We start from the raw sequence: 17,443 nt of genomic DNA on the forward strand, positions 1-17,443 counted from the left end.
ATTATCATTATCAGTATTATGTACTGTACACCTGTATGTGCTATGGTTTCACATGACTGGCAGAGCAGTCGGTCTGTTTACACCAGAATCATCACAAACACCTGAGTAAGGCGTTGCGCTATGACATGACAATGGCTGCGATGTCACTAGGCAACAGGGATTTTTCAGCTACATTATAATCTTATGGGACCACCATTGTATATGTGGTCTGTCTTGACTGTGTTTTATTGCTACCCTTTTCACTCCACCCTCCTGCCTCAGGTAGCAACTTAGCATTCTTTAAAGGTGAGGGGAGTCTGGGTGTAGTCTCAGTTGAGCAAAGGAGTAGAGGAAAGGTGGAACCACTCCTGGACATGGGCACGGACTAGTCAGCGCCAGCGGAAATTGAGCGTCCTGCTAATCCTGCAGGAGGTGAGACGTTATTTGTTCCCTGGATGTGCCTACACACACGGAGCTTGGGCCCTGACCAGTCCTCAGATGTACTGACAATGGTTTTTTTGGTTCATGATATCTGACATTGGAAAGCTCTTTTGATAGTTTAATTACCGAGGCTAGGGTACGAGAACTGGAGGGAAAGGCTTCTGCTGGAGACGTCATGTGTGTGCCTGGCGCCTGGGGGCGTGGCTCCTCGCTTCTGAGGGCAGAGCGGCAGGAGCCAGAGAGAAAGTGGATTTTTCATCAGAGTTGGTCTTTGCATTATTTCCTCTGCTGACCTGTCTTACTTTTGAGGACATTTAAATATAATTCAATATATTTTATACAATATTCAATATAATTTATATAAATATAAATATTCAATATTTATTCAATATGCAATATAATTTGTATAAATATAAATTTATTTTGAGGATAAACAGTCCTCACAATAATTCACTCCAAGCTAAAAGACACCAGTGCTCTTACCTTTCTTAATTAAGTGTGATTTCTAATCCTGAAATTTGATTGGCTTTATGACGCTTAACATCTGAGCCTTTATCCCACGAAACGCATGCGGAAGTACTTTCTAATAAAAGTATTTCTTGGCAGTTGCAGTCACTGGCTGTGTTTCCAAAGACTTAAAGTGCCTTCCTGCTCACAGTATCTGCTTCTGCTTTTTCTTCCCAGAGTCGAAAACATGCAAGCAAAGTCCGACTGTATTACATGCTTCACCCCAGGGATGGTGGGTGTCCTGCCAAGAGGCTCCGGTCAGAAAATGTGAGTATTTGGCACCACGTGATCCCCTTAGACAGTCTGTTGTGTTTGCTAAGAACTTTGCAGATCCAGGAATTGTAGCTGTGTAGAAACTGTTCTCATTAAATGTGATGGAAAATATTACCTGCAAGCAAGTCCTTTTTCTTTTTCCTGCTGGAACTTGCAGTTATGGTATTAGAGGACTTTCTGATGACACTGTGCCCAGACGGCACAGAGAAAGAGTGCACAGAGGTGCCGGGACAGAAAGAGGCTGGGTGAGGGGAGCCAGGGGCCATGAGAAGACGAACAGCTGGGAAGACATAACCTAAGGGGCAAACTTGTCAGAACGAGCAGATACTTTGCTTTTTACATATTTTACTTTTCCTTTGGTATGTAAAACAGAATATGAATTCGTTCACATATAATGAGGACTATACATATCTTGCAAATAAAAATACTCAGGGTTTTTGATCAGCGCCCCTTCTCCCTGAAGGAACCTTGATGTGGCAAGACAAATGAAGATTACCAAGTTGCTCTGAGGGTGCCAGGTCAAAACAATGGGCTTACTGCAGCCAGGTCAAGGAGAAGACTGATGAAATGAATATTCCTAGCAGGGCTTACTTTTCCTAATAAGTGGGAGATTATCTTTTTATTTGAGCTGCTTTTTAAAAATTAAAGTGTAGTTGGCCTACCATATTATATGAGTTTCAGGTGTACAGCATGGTGATTCAACATTTATATATTTTACGATATGTGAACGCCACACTAAGTCTAGTTACCATCTCCACTATGCAGGCTTACCACAAGATTAAGGACTATATTTCCTTTTTCACCCACCCTGTGCCCCTCCGCTCTGGAAATCATCAGTTCGTTCTTTGTTTCCATGAGTCTGTTTTTGTTTTCCTTTGTTTGTTAATTTGTTTTTATTTTTAAGAAGAATTCCACATATAAGTGAAATCATGTGGTATTTGCCTTTCTCTGTATGACTTATTTCAATTAATAACCATCCATGTTGTCGCAAATGGCAGGATTTCATTATTTTTATTGCTGAGTAGTACTTCATTGTGTATGTGTGTGTATATATATGTCTCCCAGATTTTCTTCATCCATTTATCTATTGACGGACATCTACATTGCTTTCATATTTTGGCAATTACTAGTAACGTTACAATGAATATAGGTGTGCATATATCTTTTCAGACTAATGCTTTCATTTTTTTGGATAAATACCCAGAAGTGCAATTGCTGGGTCATACAGTGGTTCCGTTGTCAGCTTTTTGAGGCATCCCCATCCTGTTTTCCACAGTGGCCGCACCGATTAGCAGTCCCTCCACCACCGAGTGGAATATTCAGAGCCGTGGCAAACACGGAGGCTCCCACACGGAATTTCCTCACTCTTTGAGCTCCGAGGAGGCTGCAGGCACAGATTTATACCCTACACTCTCACTTACGCTTGTGATCCTGCTTTCCTTTGCTGCCATATAGATGCCAGTCTTCTTTTCTTCATTTAAAATTGATGCATAATCATTGAAGAAACTTGACAAAAGCTGCACCTGTGTATCCTTCACAGGAAAGAAAAGAGAGAGCAAGAGAACGGCACACGATCAAAGGTAGTGAGCATCGGGGCTGCTGCCGCTAATGAATTCCAGGCATGTCTGTTAGCACCGCAAGATGAACTGCTCACACACAGACTAATCTGGAACACCGGAATTTTCTTTACTGCCTCGGTGAAGCATCATTTAGAGCTTGTTGGAGGCAAAGGGTGCCCTGAAAACTCTGCAAGTGCTAAGAAGTGGGACTGAGTCTAGTTCTGTCAGTGCTTAGCTTTATGTCCTTGGACAGATAATTGATCTCTGTGAGCCTCAGCCCTTGATACAGCTGTAATTATCATGCTTCCCTCACTGGGCTTCTGGAATATGAAATGAACACATAGGTAACGAGGTGCATTGCTACATGTCAGGCATTGAGGAAAAGAGAGATAAATAAGACACAGACTTGTCTAAAAGAAACTCATAGTAGAGTGAGGAAAACTGACAGTGTTAAAAATAGCTATAATGCCACAGTGTAGGGGTTTGTTAACACTCTTCACAAAGTCCCACGGGAAAAATGGGCGAGTGAGCTCGGTCAGGGCAATCCGATCAGGGAAGGTGCTACTCAAGAGTTGGCATTTGAGTTGGGGTCTCTGGGCCTGAATGGACTGTGTCAGATGTGGATGGGTGGGAGTGAGAAAGGAAGACCGATGCATTTTGTCAAAAGAGCTTATGTGATCCCAGAGTTCTTCAGCTACACTGCATTCATGCTTTCCATCAGGTAGCTATTAGAAAAGAGACAGAATTGGTTTTTTGCTTGTTTGTGTTTTGAAATTATCCAGCAATGGTGCCTATATTGCTTCATTCAATAGCCACTTAGCATCTTATCCTAATAGAAACATCGGGGTCAGGGACACTTGACAATTGGCTTTTGAACAAGATCACTTTCTACCCACTCACATTCTGCACTCGACTGTAGCAGCACTTCTGCCTGAGCTCCTAAGGAGCGCTTGACCAGGGAGACAGAAAGGGGGCGCTGAGGCTCAAGCTGAGGTTCCTCCAGACAGGGTCCTACGGCTCCGGCCAGACCCCTAATCCCCCCAGTCAGGCTCTGGTTCTGCCAGTAAACTCGAGGTCAGTTTATGGAGTGAAAGATCTTTGGATTTCAGAGCAAGAAGTATTTGCAAGGATTTGAGGGCTTTTCCCTTTGATGTTTCCTTTGAAATTTTTGATCTACCATTGATTTATTTATTAAATCATTTTTCTATAGCTTATTAATCATAGTGTTAAAGCAAATCAGCAGACAGGAAAACAACATAATGATCTTACTTTTGAAAGAAATGATTGGTGCCTTTTATTAGGCTATGTCTAGTTTCCATAGGCGAGTCTATCTTTGCCACGAGGTATTTGGGTACAGGGGATAAAGTACAGAGGCCCAGCCGCTCTCCAGGGCTCTGAGTGTCAACATTGGTAATTATTTGGACCAACTTTATTTTGTACAGATTCATACCTGAGGGCTGAGAGACTGAATATACAAATGGACAATGGCCAGCCCGTATATAAAAATAGATTTTTGTCCAAGAAAACTAAGCCATTCATGGACAGTAACCAGTGCAGGAAGCCTGCTTAAATCAGACTTACAGGAAGTCTTCAGTATTCACTCAGGAAACCAAACAATAACCCCTGTAACAACAGACCCAAAAGAACAGGGCTTGATTCTTACCTGTCAACTTCCCTAATTTTTGTCCCCAGTTCCAACTCAAGACCAACCAGAAAAAGCCATATATACGTTCTAACCAATCACACAGGATGTCCTCTCCCAGTTAACCCACCTGCAGCTTCCCCATGCCAGCAGCCTCCACGCAGGGCATACCTGAAGCCTCCCCTTTTTACCATTATAAAGTTTCCCATTTCTCCGCTTGCCTTTGAATCTCCTCCAAATACAAGTGATGGTGGCTGATTCCTTGCTATAGCAAGCTTTGAATAAATAACCTTTCCTGTGCACATGTAGTTGGTCTTGGTTTATTTCCACAGGGTTGTAAAATGGGATAACAATAAGATCTAACATACAAGTTTGTTGTAAGGCCCAACTGAGGTAATTCATTTCTTTAGTACTTTGTTTTAAGGAGCTTTCTGCGTGCACGATTGTGATTACTGTTCCCCTTCCCACCAGCAGCCTGTGTGTTTGGAAGGATGGAACACTTTCCTCTACTTCCTTCCTATTCCTGCCAGTGCCCCCACCTGCCCCGCCTCCAGGGGCTGTGGCAGGTTGGCATCCCAGTGTTAGCTGATGGAGGGCAGCTCCATGTTGCCCTGAATACCCGACAGAGTAAATGGCTTCTAGAAAGAGAGAAAACTCGTGGCTGACTTTCCAAACCCTGACCACAAATGAACCTTGGGCCATCAGTGACTCCTCCAATTGATGGGTCTGGTGATAACGGCACATCCTCCCCCCGCCCCTGACCCCCGAGTCGTCTGGCATACACGGGAACTCCAGGTTTACATGTGCAGAAGTGACTGTTATTATTGTTAAGTCCTAAGTTCTATTGCAGTTCATTTGACCTTTTTATTGCTGTTGGGTTGTGTTAAAAACTTAAATTTATTTCTGTCTCCTGTCCTGGCATTTCTAGCTTTTAAAATTCCCCCTTTATGTGCTTTTACTGTTCAGAATCCTCCTTTGGCTCTTCTGTGTTTTTTCCATTGAAATTTTAGAGCAAGACATTTTCCCCTTGATGCCACAAAGTAAAATTACATGTAAAATAAATTGTTATAGTTGATTGCCTTAGAGAAACTTTCAGTAATCCCCTGAGCGTTCTAGCCAAAAAAGGACTTTAGAAATCCTCTGTTGCATTGAGAATCTAAGTTGTTCAGCAATGGCCCTTTTTATTATCTTCTTAGCCATGGGTCACGTGCTTTGAAAAAAATGGTCTGTTTGGGAAATAGCACTTTTAAGTAAAAGGGTAATTTAGTTTTACTTTTATTTTTATCCTGTAAAGATAACTAACCGCCACCAATCTAAATCTCCAGTCAGTGTTAAGTAAATAGTGTTTTTACATGGAGTTAATATAATTCCTTCTAAGTGGAGAAACTTGGCATTTGGTTAGTCTGATCATGCTCATCGGGCCTAAATATTTACCTGGTTTCCCTGAGCGCTGAAATGCCCAGCATAGCTTGAGAACCTCCACTGTCACTTTCCCAGGTTCCTAAACATCCCGGGTTTCAGGTTGGGAGGACTCAACCCACCTGCCCTTAGTACAAAGGTGAAAATAAGGCCCAAACAAGTACCATGCCTTGCCCAAATTGGTGGGGCCTGAGACTAGGACTCTTCCTCCTTCCATAAATCTGAGTCCCAGGCTCCTTCCACCTATCTTGAAATTGTGTCTTATTTTTAGGCATTGAAGCCACCTCTGGGTCTAGTGCCTCAGAGCATTGTTGTTTTGGGGCAAAGTAATAACAGTAGCTGTCACTTTTCAGGCACTTCCCACCTAAGTTCTAAATGCTTATGTACATGAACGCATTTAATCCTCCCAACTTCTGCACAAGGTAGCCCTCAGAGAAGTCACCTGAAACAGAGAGGTTAAGTAACTTGACTCTGGTCACACAGCTGCTAAGTGGCATAAACAAGGCTGGAAAAATATAAAACAAAATAAAATTTCTTCTGGAACGCATACTAGGTCACCATGTCACTTCATGAAACAGGTAGTTAGCACCCACTAAGTGCTGGAGGTACAAAGATGAAAAGACGTGGAACCTTGTTCAAAAGAAATCAGGATCGTTGAGGGGTGGGGCGGGGGGGGGGGGCGGTGCCGATCTCTCCTGGGAGGATGGGATTGGAGACAGGCTTCGTAGGGAAAGTGACACTGAGCTGACTCTTGAAGGACAGACGTGGGTGAGCCAAAGGAAGGACAGTGGGAAAGGGCTCTTCTGAGTGTGGAGTCCACATGGGCAGTGTCCTTAGGAAAATAAAATTCAAAGGCATTTCTGGAGTGCAAAGTGCCAGTGGGTGGCTGTGGTAGTTTCCTGGGGCTGCTACAGCCAATCAGTACAAAGTTAGCGCAGCAGAAATTGATTCTCTCACAGCTCTGGAGGCTGCAAGTCTGTAATCAAGGTATCAGCAGGGCCTCCCTCTGGAGGCTCTGACTGGAAATCAGGCCCCTCGTTTCTCTTCACCACTGGGGGTCACCGGCGACCCCTGGGGAGCCTTGGCTTGCAGCTGCAACACACCCATCTGCCTTCGCTGGCTTCTGTGTGCCCTTCCCTCCTGGTCTAGGGAGGCCGGTCATTGGATTTAGACCCACTGCAGCCCAGGATGGCTCCATTGTAACTGGTTAATCTGCAACGGCCTTGTTTCCTAATAAGGTCCCATGTCTGAGGTGGACATAAATTTCAGCGGGACAGTGTTCACCCAGAACTGCGATGAAGACAACAACTGAGGCTGGGGTGGTGGACGAGGGTACAGACCTACACGGGGCATCACGTTGACATTTCCTTTGTCTAGATTTGTTGAACTCGTGGGGATTCTGGTCCTGGCTTTGCTACAGAGCTGTTTTTACAACCTTCTTTTGGACTTTCTAAACCTTACTTGCCGTGGTTTTCATCAGGGCCCCCAGTCTCTGCCCTGCCTACCTCTCTGAGCTGGGAAGGGGCTCCAGGAAAGCTTTCTCCGTGTGAAGCTGCAGGATAAACGGTGAAGTGTATTGTACGTGTTTTTTCACGGAGCCTTGTATTCTTGGTGTGTTGGAGCCATTCTTTGGTCTCTCCCTTGCGGTGTACAACTTCTGTAGTTCAGCGAGGCACAGGCTTGCTGGTCTCACCTTGAAGACTTGAAAAGTGGTGAAAAAGTAGGCCTGAGTTAGTCTTTGCTTCTGTGTCTTAGGTCAGAAGTCAGAAAACAGCTGCTGGCCAAATGCCACCACTGCCTGTTTTTGTAAGGTCTGCAAGCTGGGAATGGATTTTACATTTTTAAATGCTTAGATTTTACATTTTTAAATGCTTAGAAAAAAAAATCAAAAGAAGACTAATACCGTATTTTGCTGTGTATAATGTACACACACATTTTTGGCCTAAACTGTCAGGAAAAAATCTTTCGTTTTAACTTTTTTTAATTCAATTTTTTTATTTATTTATATTTAGGTACTTATTTTTTGTGTTTTAACGGAATTTTATCATGTATGTTTGAACATGTTATGGTACAAGAAATTTTATATAACAAATAATCACAAAACACAAGAACAGATACAAGGTATTTTAGGTACTACCCATGTATAATGTGCATCTTTACTTTTCCCTCAAAATTTTGGGCAAAAAAGGTACACATTATACACGGAAAAGTATGGTCTATTTTGATGCCATATTTTGCCATAAATGGCATGAAATTCAAATTTTAGTGTCCATAGAAAAAGTCCCATTGGCGCATAGCCACACTCAGCCCTTTATACATCGTCTGTGGCTCCTTTAACTCCACAGCAGCAGCGTTGGGTGGTTGCGGTAGAGACTGTCCGTCTCACAAAGCCTGAAATACAGGGGTGGGTAAAAAGTAGGTTTATAGTCGTGAGTATGTGAACAAAGAGTTTATTTTTGTATTATTATTTATTAATTATCGTATTATTTTCTGTACGAGCAACTGTATACCTGCGTTTGCCCACTGCTGCATTTACTCTCTGAGAACAGTATTTACAAAAGATATCTGCTGGCTGCTGCGTGAAGTGGCTGATTCTGGTGAAGGAAGAGGAGGTGTGTTCACTGCTGGGCATGTGTGTCCCTGCTCACAGGAATGGCCCCTTCGGGACACTCCGGACTCTGAAGCTGCCTTGTCCTTTCTTCCTTGTGAGTTTTAGTTCACGGGTGTCCAGCAGGTTGAAGGTTTTGCTCAGCAGGAAGTATCGTTCCACACCCCTGAGCTGGAATCCGAGTCATTGTTTCTGCCTTTTTTTTTTTTTTTTCAATGTAGATGGCTTGAAATTCCTGACCTCCGGGTATGTTGTAAGAATTTGCTTGAGGCCTGCAAAACTGTGGGAACAAGGAGGGTGTTTTGTTTCTCCCAATGCCTAAACATCACACTCAACTGATGGTAACCAACACTCCCCAGCTTTCTGGAACAGCAATGATTTGGAATAGTTCTTCTTGTCGCTATACATCACTGATAGTTTCTGGAAAGGGTAATATTCCCTCTCCACATCGTACCCCAAAGTGGAATCGACACTTTTGTTACAGGTACCCCAGCAATACGCTAAGTGAAGAAAACAGAACCCCTCATGATTTAAGCGCGCAGTCCGGCACCGATCTGTACATGACCGTCCAGGCCCGAGACCAGGTCTCTAGCTTGGGATTCTGGTTCCGAAACTCACTCACACTGAAATACGTATCATAGTTATTCCCTGTATGCAGAATATGATCTAGAGGAGAGAAAAGGAGGATTCCCCGAAATGGCAGCTGTGAAAGTATTTTTTTTTCTTTTTAACAGTAGAGTTAGTATCATGGGTCCTTGATCGCTGAAAGCATTGTCACCTCCATCCTGTCTGCTATAGCTCCATTGCTGTTCTATTGTTGACACATCATAGGGTATATTCTGTTGTTAACAGACCACTCACTAGCCCCTTTTTATGTGTCAGGCCATATATTAAGTACTTGTTAGATATTTCATTTGAATTTTACAACTTTATTGCTTCCATTCAAAAAGATGTAAAGACTGAAGCTTGGGCCAAGTATCTTAGCCAGAATCGCACACCTTGTAAGTGATACGGCCAAGATTCAAACACAGTAGAGTTTGGCTCTAGAACCTCAGCTCTGTATCACTATGCATTCTTCATTCATTTATTCTTTTTTTTAAGAAATTAATTTAATTCATTACCTACCCAGAGTCAGTTACCGTGGTGATTGCTGAGAATTTAATGGTGAGTGAAACAGATATAGTTTCTGTTTATAGTATTTACAGGATAGTGGGAGATTAGTGGACATTAGTTTTTTAAGGATCATACAATTGTGCAAATAAAGGAAAGGAATGGAAAAGCCTAAAATGGGGAATCATAAGGTCTTTGGGGGTCAGAGAAGGCTTCTCTGAGCAAGCGATGCCTAAGCTGTGTCTGAAAGATGAGTGCGGATTAACTAGGTAAAGAGGTGAGGGGTCCTGGGCACAGGGAACAGCATGTGCAAAGCCTCTGCAGCCACAGAAATCACGGCACACTTAAGGAGTAAAAAGAGAGGCAGTGCAGCTAGTGTTCAGAGACAGAAGCAGGCAGTGCCGTGACATGCAGAGTGGGTTAATGGAAAAACGAGGAGAGGTGAAGTGTCAAATGTCACACTTTCATTATTTTACTGAAAGAGTACGGCCTTCGATGAGGGTCATGGCAGCAGTGAAAAATGGGAAATCAATAAATTTGAGAGAGAATTAAGTAGGTAAAAATGGACAAACTGAATAATGGGTGTGAAAGAGAAGAAGGTTTTGGAATGACTCCCAGGTTTAGAGCTCGCTCAGTTAGACTGTTGCTGCCTCTTCCTGCAGCCGTGATAACCTTCATTTTTAAAGCCGTGACCCAGAGAGCAGAAAGATGGGAGAAGCACGGAAGGAAGCGACGAAAAGCCTTTCTCCAGATTGTTCCATGTTGATCCAGGCTGAGCAGGAGTAAAGTTGAATAAAGGCAAATTTGCTACCACAGAAGAGTAGGAGGCAACTAGGGAGAAGGGACTGGCAGACTTTTGTCCTCAGAGCTCCAACTCAGTCACGTCTGTCTACTTCTCTGATGGAGGGTGAGGCCAAGCCAGGGGCCAGCTCAGGAAGTGGATCCCACGGAGGCACAGGCTGGAGATGCCCACAGGTATGCTGATGTCCGAAGCCAGGACAGTGTGTTAAGTGAGCTCAAGACAGTCACCAAGGTGGGGGGACTGGGGTGAAGATAGTGCCAGACCCCAACATCCTGAACTAAGCCCCACAGTAAGTTGCTGGAGGAGTTCCAGAGAGGGATGCAGATGTTGGCAGTGGTCAGATATGTGCTTCCAGCAGAACGGGGGTTATTTCAAGGGTCACAACAGCTCAGACGTGCTCGTGGGACACCAGTCCAGTGAGTCCCAGCGGGTTCATCCTGTCCTTCCTTAGATTAGAAGGCAGAGCTGACAGAACCCAGAGAGCACAGCCTCAGCCTGTGCGAGGGCAGGGTCCATACCTCATTTATCTTTGTGCCCTTAACACGTCACACAGAGGGGTGCCAGACATGATTGTTCGTGTTTTCACAGTAAGAGAGTGTCCTGTTATTTTTCTTTAAAAATTATGATTAAAATAATTTTAATAAAATTTATTGTTTGTATGGAAAATCTTACAGAGCATCTCCATAAACTCTTACTTTAGATATAGAAGTATCAAAGTGCCTTTGTTAAAAGAGTATTTTGTAAGATTGGTTTTGTTCTAGAAAATGAGGGTTATGAATGGTTTCCATAAGACTCTTCACCAGGTTCTTGGCCTTGGGGGGGTCATCCTCTAATAGGAAGAACCTGAGGGAAGGGCGAGATAGGTTCTCGGAGGGTGTATTTTCCGAGCACAGGCTGGTCTCTCCAGCAACTGCTCCTGATCGGGACCTACACATTCCAACCCCATCTTCCCCCTTGAAGATCCTGCTCACTTATTTCCTGTCTCTGCCACTAGTCACTGCCTATAGTCTGTCCTTGAGGCTCAAAGCTGTTTTACTGCAAATCAAGGCTGTTAGCACAGGTGTTGATGTGGAGCTAATGGTGGTAGATGTCCTTCTCGGATCCCAAGATCCCGTTTTTTACCCATAAGAAAAAAGTGTCACTTGGGAAGTTCTCTGGAGGACATTTTAGTGCAGACCCAGCAGTGAAGAGATAGAGCAGATCTGTTGGATGATCTTGAGACATGGAAGAGTACAGGTCAGATTCCTTAGCATATGTCTCACTTTGCATAGTAAAGGAGCCCTTGAACATGCATCCCAGTATATTTTTGTTTAGGTTAGTTTAAATACAAGATTTCTGGTGACAATAGACTGCCAAGGAGCTGTTTCTTCTGCAATAATCATGCTCTCATTCCAGCTCTGAAAACGTTAGTTTATCTGTTGGGGTTTCTTTTCAGGGTCCGGCAGGGGGGCCCAGGAGCATCGAAGCATCAAAGCATCGTCTGCTGACTGCCTGGTGTGTGGCCCCTGGGTTCTCTGGCTTTCACACCCCTTGCTGCTGTTTTTTTCTCTCTTCCAGTGTCTGGATCTGAAGCACATTTTTCCATCTTGAAAAATTTTTTTTTTCCCTGATAGATAGGTTTCCTTGGATAACATGCCAAGATCTCATAAAACATGTTTGTTTTTCTCTTATGTCCCAACTCTTTCCTGAAAAATTTTATCCTTCACTTTTAATCAAATTTCTTTCCTTATATGTCTGGGTCCATTTATCTTCATCTCTTCTCCAGCTGCAGGGAGGGCTGTGAGATAATCTTGCCTCCCTTCCTTCCTTTGTCCTACATAGCACAGTGAGTCTTTACTCTTGTAGAGCTATGCAATAAATCATGCCTGCTGTCTTCCCATTAAGTGACCCCGTGTGCCCGTTCTGTTTCTTTTTAGTAACCTCTGGGCGTTCCTCATGCTCCGAATGTTATTCTTGTAGAACAAAGAAGTCTGTTTCCTTTACTACATTCTGCCTCGTGACTGTTTGGCTTTGTTTAGCTTGATGTGTTCTTTTAGAAATTATATAATGTATGTATATTATTTTTTTCTTTTTGCCTGAGAGTCAGCCAAGGGTTGTGACATTCTAATGCAAGATACATTTATAACTTCATGTGACCTGGATTTGGTGCAGGTAATGCTAAGACAAAGATTGATGTCTCCTGATAAATGCCAGAAAGCCTTGCAGAAATATGTTTGAAAAACAGGGATGATGCACTGACTTCTACTAATTTGAAGTAAAATGTCTCTTTAAACTTGGATCTGGCAAACCTCTCTTCTGCACCTGCCCTGTATCACAGATGGCACTGGGAACTTCGAATACGTGATCTTATGGACTTTTCTCAGAAGATGTGATCAGGTGAACGCTGCCGTGCCTACAGACAAAGGAGATAAAAAGGTTCAGAGGACAGTGGAGACACACACAGGATCAAAACCAAGGCCATCTAATTCTAGTACCTCTTTCATCCTGCCACCTCCCTGTGGCAGCCTTTGATGAACTGCCTTTCTCTATTTTTAAGACATACAGTTCTGCCTTTTACTCCTGGCTCAGCCATTTCAATGTGTTGGTGACATTAGTAGTGCTACGTTCCTGTAAAGCATCCTTTACTGGAGTGGCTCAGAATTCTTCTGCTCAGAGCCTGCAGTGGGCTGGGGCGATGTTCACCGGCTCATCCCATCAGGCTCTTTTCTTCCCATGTCCCTACTGAGAGCTGGTGGCCTTCCACACTTGTTGCACATCTAAGGTGTCAGGTGCTATGGTGCCACTCAGTTCAGTGTGATGTAAGGAAAAGGCGTAGGTTTGGGGAACTGCCCTGCAGCTGCATCTGGCCTCCAACTTCTGCTAGCTGGGTGACCTCGATCAAGTTCCATGATTTTTCTAAGACTTGGTTTCCTCATCTGAAAAATTCTGGCAACCACTTGTATGGTCCAGGACTGCAGTGAAGAATAAATGTGATAATATGAATGTTGAGTAGGGAGCACAGGGCCTGGTGAGGGATAGACAGGTGCTCAGTAACTCTTACTTTGCTCTCTTTTCTAATGGACCTGGTGATAGTGAATCTTTACTTGAGAGAGGAAACACACAGCAGACTGATTAGAATGAGCTAGTGGGGAAATTCAATGCTCTGTGTTCCAGGATTAAGTGCTGCTGACAGATACATTTTCTGCAGAAGCCCTAGGTAATTGACAAGGAACTAGAACAACTGCGAAAAAATACTACAGTATTCAATAACATTCTTGTTTTAAAGAACTTAACCTAATACAAAGAGTGAAAAATATGGTGTTGGCATTTGCACATCGGAGCTCTGCTTGGAGGAGCACGTAGGTCGTGTCGTTACTTGGCCCTTACCCAGCCCCAATATTTAAGTCTAGCCAGAAGAGAGTTAGATATTTGGAATAGCGCTGGGTAACAACAGCACGCACACCTTCAGGCACGTGCTCAGTGTGGTTGGTTGTACCCCCTCCCTTTTGCTCATGGGTGGTATTATTCTGTCATGGCACAGTGACTTCAATAGATACTAAAAAGGCTGCTGTTTAAGTGTGTCATTGTTGAAACCCCATCGAAAACCTCTGTAGAAGCATACGTGAGGGAGCACGGCACTGGGCTATTATGTGCTGGCAGAGGCACTGATCCTTGTGATCCGTGACACTGTACAGCCCGGTCATCTTGTGATTATGTATAATTTGTCTATTATATTTAAAAATACCGTGTTAAAAGCAAAGGTATTTTTATTGTGAATTCCTAATGAAAAAAGGCATTTTTCTTCAGAGTCATTAACTTGGTTTTACAGCTGACCTTTAAAGGAATGTCTATGATTTCAGGTACCCAGGAGCTCAGCAAATATTATCCTCTATATAATTTAAATAATCATTATAGTTTGGGTGATAAGTATTGAATATGTATTATAAGACACAGTGTTTTTTTTTAGTTTTTGATATTTTATTGTAAAAGGAAAAAAATCATGTTTCATTGGTGCATTGAGTGATGGTTGACCTTTTCTTATTAAATTTTCTCTTCACATTTCAGTTGTTCATAATCCTAGAAGGTCACTAGTTGGCATTAGGAACCCCAGAAATGAATGGTCATTGTGTCACATCCTAGAATTGACAAATTAATTTGTTTGATCTCTCATTATCCATTATCTCCATTGTTGTAATGGGGGATGGAAAAATGCAAGGTAGAACTATGACCTAAAGTTTCCTGAATGCCAAGAAATAAGAGTCTTTGGTGTGTCTTTCCTATCCATCCCCCTCTTCATACAGATTTCACATTTTTACGTTTTTGTGTGTGCACTGTGGCTTACTTCCTAGGCAGTAGCTCTCTGCTTTCATAGCTAATAAGGCAAAGAGGAGGTAAAGAGAATAAAGGGGGGAAAATAAGGTGCTCCCAAAGCAAAAAGTAAAGTCATAACAAAAGAATATCTGAGCCTGGAAGGGATTTGAAGGCTTCTCAGTGCAAGCCTTGTCACCTACGATGCCAATGACAATGTTCCTTGCCATTTAGACAGGAAACAGAAAAGCTGTAGTCCTTGTCTGCACTTGTCTTGGACTTTAAGAAAGGCCAAGTGATCTTGGATGAGTTACCCTCCTGGATTGCATCCTCCCTGGACTAACTGATCATGTGTTGCTTTCCAATTTTAATAGCATCTGATTTAAATATTCTCTGGAAACAAACCTGATGATTTATAAATAAACTGGATCTGTGGGTTGTTTGTATTTTCAAATACTTCTTTTATTTTCTGTGTAATAATTGTTTACGTATATAATTCATGGGTCACTGTTTTGTGCCTATGCCACATATAGAGTAAGTGGCGAGCTCAGCCCTGCGAAGACAAGGTCTCTGCCCTCAGGTGGAAACGGTAACTCTGAGATGTTCTGTGGATGAGTGCACATGGTGCTAAGAAATATCATTCAGGGGAGGTGACCTGGCTGGGAATTGAAGGAAGATTTCTCTGAGCAGTGATTCCTAAGTGGCATCTAAGTTATTTCTAAGGTGCACAAGCATTAACTGGGTAGAGAAATAAGGAAGGCCCTGGTCAGGTAGCTCAGTTGGTTAGAACATCATCTCAGTATGCCCAGGTTGTGGGTTTGACCTGATCCTCAGTCAGGGCATATACAAGAATCAACCAATGAATGTATAAATAAGTGAAACAACTAACTAACATTTCTCTCTCTCTCCCTCTTTCAAATCAATAAATAAAAATGAAGAATTAAGAAGTAAGGGGGACCATTCCAGGGAGAAAGAATAGTGTTTGTGAATATTTTGGGTGGGATAGAAGGCAGGTGAGCATGGCGAGGTAGCACAGAGCAGAAGTGGTAGTAGAAGAGGCTGGAAGGAGCACTAAGCAGGAGCCAGACCACTGAGGTTTTTAGGGAAAGGGTGAGGACGTAATTTATCATCCAAACTAGGACACTTCTGAGGGTGGAAGAGCACTATCAATAGTGAAATTGGAACACCAGGTGCAACCTGATAGTTATTATCAAGGACTCTAAAGAAATAGCTATTGGAAGAACTTTTTGTTTTTAAGTGCAATAAAAACCCATCGAAGAATTTAAGCTAGGAGAAAGAAATTATCGGATTTGACATTTAAAAATTACTCTGTTGCAATATGGAGGAAAGACTGAAGGAGGCCCCAGAGGGGAGTGAGGGGACCTGTTAGGGTCCTGTTGTAGAGGTTTAGGGGAGGAGGAACTAGGGTAAAAGAAGTAGAGATTAGGAGAACAAATTCGAGAGAATTTCAAGTTGACATCTTCAGTGATGGAGAACTGATTTACAGCCCTATCTGGTTTCCACCTCCTTATATCCATGTCCTTTATAATCATCCTCCCAACCTGACTCAGACCTTGACCAGGCAGTTTGATTTGGCCAGTGGAATAGTAGCAACCGTATCACAAGCAGAGCCAGGAACACATGTGCAAATTGCTTTTAGGCTCTTGATGCTCTTGGACTCTGGCGACCAGTCTGGGTCAGCTGACTGGAGAATGAGAGAACATGTGAATGGAGGTAGAGACTATAATGGACCTCAGAAACCAGCCACTGCCAGCCACCCAGTAAGCTGCCTGCAAAGTTGGAGAGCACGTGACCCCAGCTCAGACCAGGAGGACCACTTACAAGTGCTGAGTCCTGCCCAAACTGCTGACCTGATTACTTATGTACTAGACATATAGTTGTTGTTTTAAACCATTACGTTTGGGCTAATTTGTTACAAAGCAGTAGATACAGGAGCTTTTGCTGAGAGAAAACTCGGAAAGAAGACTAGGTTTGGATAAGACAGTGTACTTTAGACAATGTTGACTTTGAGGAGTGAATAAGACATTTAAGAGATTATATCAAATAGAGGGGGATGTGTGTCTGGACCTCATAGGAGAGGTTTTGGTGGGAGATGGAAATTTGTGTGTGACCTATGTGGTTGGGAACATCTAGTGAGAGAGGAGAGGAGGGCAGAGAAGGGGAGGGAGAGTAAGGAGAGTGTAGAAACCTACTGCTGGGAAGACAGTGAGGCCACAGAGGAGACATGGAAGGAACAAGGCAGAGTGGGAGGAAAGCCATGCATGTGTAGAGTAAGGGAAGGTTAACTGATTACTATTAAAGCAGTTGTAGAGATGAAGTCAGCTATGAAACACAAATTGTGCATCTTACTACTACATACTCAATAAAACACTGAATGGTCTCTTTTTGTTTCCCCAAGAGGGGAGCTGAGTGCTGAGCAATATGAGATATCAAATGCACACTTGCTTTCTTGCCTTTTGGGTCATGGGTTTGGGGGACACTGCCTTGATAACCTTAGAGATAGGCTTGGGATACATCCGTTCTCTGGCTGGAAATGGGGTGATGTTGCCTAGAAGCTCTGCGGGCACATTGTAAGGAACGTGCTGCCTGTGTCCTCTTGTTGACTTTCATTCCCTCTCAGGGCCCGTGTGCTTGACTCTCAGACACCCTTGCTACCTCTCCTCTGAAGTCTTACTTTAGGAAAAGACCTATGAGCTCATTCATACTGAGATGCAAATGACTGATTAGCTTAAGTCTTCTGTTTTGCTCAGAACACTAAGTCTTAAATGTGAAGACATACCTCTCTATTCTGGGAA

At 43.2% G+C, this 17,443-nt stretch overlaps 1 protein-coding gene across 2 annotated transcripts in view; it reads left to right on the forward strand.

Annotated features, from left to right (window-relative positions):
• Positions 1-17,443, forward strand: part of ZMAT4 (zinc finger matrin-type 4) — a 317,747-nt gene that overhangs the window by 120,632 nt on the left and 179,672 nt on the right. For both annotated transcript variants that reach the window (XM_036011575.1, XM_028527005.2), the window contains exon 3: positions 1,105-1,194. In XM_036011575.1, the coding sequence (XP_035867468.1) occupies positions 1,105-1,194 (90 nt within the window). The remainder of the gene's footprint in view (positions 1-1,104; positions 1,195-17,443) is intronic.

This window comes from Phyllostomus discolor, chromosome 11 (genome assembly GCF_004126475.2).
Source record: "Phyllostomus discolor isolate MPI-MPIP mPhyDis1 chromosome 11, mPhyDis1.pri.v3, whole genome shotgun sequence".
Classification (NCBI taxonomy): domain Eukaryota; kingdom Metazoa; phylum Chordata; class Mammalia; order Chiroptera; family Phyllostomidae; genus Phyllostomus; species Phyllostomus discolor.